The sequence below is a fragment of the Hipposideros armiger genome, unplaced genomic scaffold (genome assembly GCF_001890085.2).
Source record: "Hipposideros armiger isolate ML-2016 unplaced genomic scaffold, ASM189008v1 scaffold_647, whole genome shotgun sequence".
Classification (NCBI taxonomy): Eukaryota; Metazoa; Chordata; class Mammalia; order Chiroptera; family Hipposideridae; genus Hipposideros; species Hipposideros armiger.
The window spans coordinates 50498-55657 of record NW_017731997.1 but is presented as its reverse complement, the minus strand read 5'-3'; the positions used below and the strand labels follow the sequence as shown (position 1 = coordinate 55657).

General features: G+C 49.6%; 2 protein-coding genes across 3 annotated transcripts in view; one reads left to right on the top strand and one right to left on the bottom strand.

Moving 5' to 3' along the window:
- PARS2 (prolyl-tRNA synthetase 2, mitochondrial) overlaps window positions 1-5160 on the top strand; it is a 26260-nt gene that overhangs the window by 12302 nt on the left and 8798 nt on the right. For both annotated transcript variants that reach the window (XR_002122069.1, XR_002122072.1), the window contains exon 3: window positions 974-1013. The gene's annotated coding sequence lies outside the window, so the exon portion shown is untranslated. The remainder of the gene's footprint in view (window positions 1-973; window positions 1014-5160) is intronic.
- TTC4 (tetratricopeptide repeat domain 4) overlaps window positions 4582-5160 on the bottom strand; it is a 17618-nt gene continuing 17039 nt past the window's right edge. The window contains exon 9 of the mRNA XM_019625977.1: window positions 4582-5153. Within this exon, the coding sequence (XP_019481522.1) occupies window positions 5051-5153 (103 nt within the window). The 3' untranslated portion in view covers window positions 4582-5050. The remainder of the gene's footprint in view (window positions 5154-5160) is intronic.

The window sequence follows — 5160 nt, the reverse complement described above, 5'->3', positions numbered from 1 at the left end:
GTCCTCCACAACTAGACTGAAGAACAAAAGGACAGCAATTTGTCTGTTCCCTTTCCCTGATTCCCCAACACTGTTCCCCTCCCCCAGTTCCCTAATAAAATCTTTAAAAAAAAAAAGAGGGGTTAATTGAATTGCAATCTTAATCGTCCATGGACCTTCCCAACAACATTCAAGGTGAAACTCTGGATGTGAGTCAACATTAAAACGCAAGTTTAGCACATTTGTTTGTTTATTAAGCTGGCAAATTAGCATGACCCTCACCCCCTTACAACCTAGCCAGAACCTCTGGGCCAGTCCTCTAACATCACTGTATGTCTCTGGTTAAACATGACATGAAACTACAAGAACATGCTTTCATTCATTCAACAGTGAATGCCCAGGGTGGGCCAAGCCCTGTGCTGAAAACAGATTGAAAAACAAGCACAAACTATTGTCCCTGCTCTCAAGCCCTGGGAACAGGGAAATAAATAATCAATTCTTGACAGCAAGGCACAACTGGAGAAGCATTTGTGAAGCACAACGTTAGTGCAAGGGGCCTGATTCCCTCTGTGGGAAAGGGGGATCAGGAAAGGCTTCCTGGAAGAAGTCATGTGTGAGCTTGACTTAATTTGGGAAAGGGGTAGTGATGGGGGAACAAAGCCAGGTGGTGCAGGTCCCCAGAGCGTTTATGCTCTTGTTGGGCATAAAGCAAACAGTGAGGCCAGTTGGAGAGATGGCCTTCCAGGCCACAGGGTGTTAGTGTGTTACCCAGTGTGTCTGGATCTCGGCAGAGGGGCCTGTATCTTGGCTCCACCCAGTCCAGCGTCTGAAGCTGCCAGAAACCTGTTCTGGTTAGTACCCTCTTTCCTATGCCATTCATTTAAAAAGTAATCACTTCCAACAGCATTTACATTTTCTGAGAAGCATGAAATTGGTTTTTCTCCACAAATCAGTCTGCTTTCTGATTAGATTTCTCCCCCATTTTTTTTTTTAGAGATGGGGAAGAGTGGACCTCAGGCTTTTAAAGAATCGAGGTAATTTGCTTACAACTGAGAAAATGAACAGCTAAAAATGTGTCTACAAGTAAACAGTAAGGAGATTTGGGGCCAGGAGAAACACTGCCAAGAGATGTTATCAATCATTTGAAGAAATCGTCACCCCCCTGCCTGCCTACCCAAAGCAGAAGCATCAAGACCAGCTGGACATCCCTACCGAGTCAGTCACCACATCACCACTTCCCATCCAGTCTGCCTCCTAAGCCTCTCTCCTGTCCATCCCCTACTTCAGGCCTCACCAATCAAACAGTACACTTAAAATCCCCCATCATTGTGTAAATTCTACCTAGACGAACGTGGCTCCATATGCTATCAGGATAAAGGTCCCACTCCTTTGGCAGGGCATTCAAGGCCTTACCCTAGCTCTCCAGCCTCATTTCCCACCCCACCCAACCATTCCCCTAACACATCAGGCTCTTGGAGCCTAAATCCAAGAACATTCGCTTTGCTCAAAGCTTAGGGAAAAGTAGTGCAAGAGTCAACTTATACATCTACTGAGGGCATTCCTTTATAGTCCAGGAACACCCCAAAGCGGAAGAAAGTGACAACTGCCAAATCCAACTGGCTGCCACCGCTACTAACGAAGGCACCCTCTTTCAGCAAAACCGCCCTTTACAGCTTACAAAAGTACTGTGACTCCTACTCTCAAATTCCCGCGAAATATGCAGGCAAGAGTTACGATTCCCATTCCAGAGATGAGGAAACCACCCAAGAGAGGCAGTGGCAGTGTGCTGAGAGGCTCACAGCCAGTAAATGATGGTGTCTGATTTCAAGAGCCAGTGCTCTTTCCATATAACAATATCAGAGGACAAGGCACCATTTGTAATAGGAGGGCCTCCCAAGTGTCTTTGGGAACAAAAGCCAGGCAGCTTTTCCCTCAGACTTCTCCCTGTCTGAGGGTGTCACAGCTACAGTGCAGTGAGCTGAGTCATCACACTGCCACCTGTCTGGCCAATGGCCAGGCCAGCCTCCATGGTTGGCATCTCGTGGTTTTGTGTCCAGGGCAGAAGGGAGAGTACAAGGGAATCGGCGGTGGAATGAGAACCTGGCTGCATCCGTGGGATGGTACCTGAGCATCTTCCCTGGCCGCCTCAGTCCATGAAGTGACTCACCTGGGGTGCTGCAGCACTTGCAGCAGGGTGCTCTTGGGAGGCACCTGGTACAGTTCTGTACTGTCCTCACCCTCAAAGAAGACCTGCAAGGTTAACAAAGGAGCAGGAGTCAGATACAAATGAAGGGCTGCAGCAGCGCCTGGCATATCAAGGCCAAGTCTAGGGAAAAGTTAGAGATGGTGACTGATATTCACTGAATGGCTCCTTTATAGAGCCGTGAAGTATAAAACACTCAGTCCTCCTCCATGACACCAAGAAAGGTATTATTGGCTCCATTTTCCAAAGACAGAACCAAGGCTCAGAGAAGGGAAATAACTCACCAATGAAACCCAGCCAACAAACAGAGGAGCTAAGACTCAAGCCCAGGCCTGTGAGCCTTCCCGTCCTAACAATTCAGTCCTAGAACCATGAGGTGTGGAGCAAGGCCATGGTGGCCGAGAGCAGGGGGAGAAGGATGTCCACACACAGAATGGCCCCGTGTAGGTGTGAAAACCCAAGTGTGAGGAAGACATCTGCAGAGGAGGGCTGTGGGGGGTGAGGGGTGTCAGAGCCTGGCCAGTGGGAGGGGATCCCTGCTGGGGGACGGCCAGCATAAGCAGGATGAGGACTTCCTTGTAAGACAGCTGTCCAGGGTGGGTGTCGGAGCCCACGTGGGGTGAGGAAGATGTCCATAAGTGACCATAGCCAATATGGGGAGTCAGGGCCCAACAGGGCGAGGAAGGCAACCACTCATGGCCTTCCCCACAGGCGGTGGGGAGTGAGAACCCAAGCGGGATGCGGGGGACATTCACGCAGGGTGGTTGAGCAGTGTGGGGTGTCAGTGTGGTAGGATAAGGGCACTCAGGGTGAGTCAGCAGCAGCCTGATGTGGGAAGTCAAGAGTCCAAGTTGGATGAGGAAGTTTCCACATGGGAGAGGGGGCAGTGGTGGCGACAGGAGGGGGATTAAATACAAAGAGATTGATCAAATGAATAAATATATTAAGAACAGAAGTCACTAATTACATAGAAAGGAAGAAAAAGAGATCCTGTGGTGTTGGATCAGAACTGAAGATACCTGAGACCTCGTGNGAGTATATAACAAACTCTGTATTTTGAGTGGAAATGTTAGGGGGTCGTCTTATACGCCCAGTCGTCTTATACGCCGGCAAATACGGTAGGCTCCCAGTGCAGTCCCTTAGTCACAGCAAGTCAGCAGCCACCAAGATCCTATGTCTAACAGTCTGCCATTCTAAATCCCATTTCTCCCCTTTCCACCTCTGCCCCTACCCACTGCTGGAGGGAGGCGCAGGGACTGAAGGGAAGGGAGAGCAGAAGCTGGCCGAGGACCTGGCCTGTCAGCCTTATGAGAGGGCTGGGTGATGGGGATGAAGGTCACATGATGAGCCTCGTCAGGTACGTACTTCTGAATGTCTAGCCTGCTCTCGTGGCACTTCATCCCAGTGTTGAGCAGACGGCAGCGTCATCAGTAAGGCGGCACATTGGGAACTGCTTTGCCCCAAAAGAGGTGGCTGGAGGTGGCTGCTACGGGGAACCCCGCAATGCCTGCTAGGGCTGTTGCTAACTCAGTGTCAGGCGTCTTACACAAAGTGCTGAGTTCTCACGAAGGGCCAAGCGGGAGTCTCTAGCCGGGGAGCAAGGGAGAATGGCCTCAGTATGGTCTCAGCCAGGCTTAGGAGGCTGGACTTCAGCTTCCTGGCCACAAGCCACAGGCAGGGACCTGTACCTGGAAGGAAACTTGGTTCTTTGTCAATATTCCGCAACAAATTGCCCTTCAAAGACAAAGCAGCGCACAGCACAAAACCCCACATTAGTCCATCTTAAGGACAACAGCTGGTTTCAGTTTAATGATGTATTAGCTAGCTTTGCTACAGTTACAAACAACCCCCAAACCTCAGTGCTTATTACTACAACAAACATTTTCTGATTCGTGTTACAATCTGTGGCTGCAGCCAGCTGCTGCACCTGTGCTCCATGTGTCTTAACCACTCTGGCACCCAGGCTGAAGGAACAGCCCCAATCTGAGAAACAGGTTCTCATGGCAGAGGGAAAAGAGCATGAGCCTATATGCAATGGCTCTTCAGGGGAAGTACACTCTTCCCTGGGGGGATAGGGTGGGCACTACAAGAAGTCACATGGCCATAGGTAAGGATATAGAAAACCCCCTAGGAAGCAGGAAGCAAATAGTGCAGACAAAAATACAACCTATGACACAAAATCCTAAAATGTGAAAACTGGAGAAGAATGTAGAATCCACTGTCTAGTGTGTCACAGTCCTCTATATTGCAAAGATCAGGAAAACTGGCAAGTTTTCCAGGGGTTCTGGAGGATCCCAGAGTGTAGGTCTTTACAGATGCAGAATCAGGCTCCACTGCACCCCAACGCATCTACAGCACCCCCACGGCGCAAACCACTGTGCTCATGAAATAACGGGAGGCCAGAGTCACTCAGCTTTAATTCCTTAAAATTACATGCCTGATTTGTGTATATGTGCAATTTGAGAGGCAGCTTCTCTAACGCCTCTAAATCCATAAAGGTTCAGAACCAGGTCACTGGATCCTGAGTCAGTCCAGTGAGTTCCTTGGGTCAGTTGCTATGGTAACTGCAACAGATGATCCCTCCAGAGATGGAGGCTAGTGGTTAACATAGCTCACAGTCCAAGGATGTCATGACCAAGGCACAGAGTTTTCTATCAAGAGAGGAAAGTGAAAACCAGAGAAGGTGCGGCTAACAAAGTCAGCAGCTCCTCCCCCACCACAATGTGAGGAAGGACTGTCCCCAGGGTGACAGAAAGAAAGTGTTGGATTCTAGGGAGTATGTCCAGGTGATCCAGGTATGATGGATTCCACACAGGAGGATGAGGAAAGAGATCCAGCGGGCCTGGCTCCCGCAGCCTGGCTTGGTGGTCACTTTACCTGGTGTACCTTCCTCCTCTGGAGATAATGTCTACAAAAAGAAGAGGATCCTACACAGACCAAAAACGCTGGTGTCAGAGCCTTCACAAAGTACCTGCAGT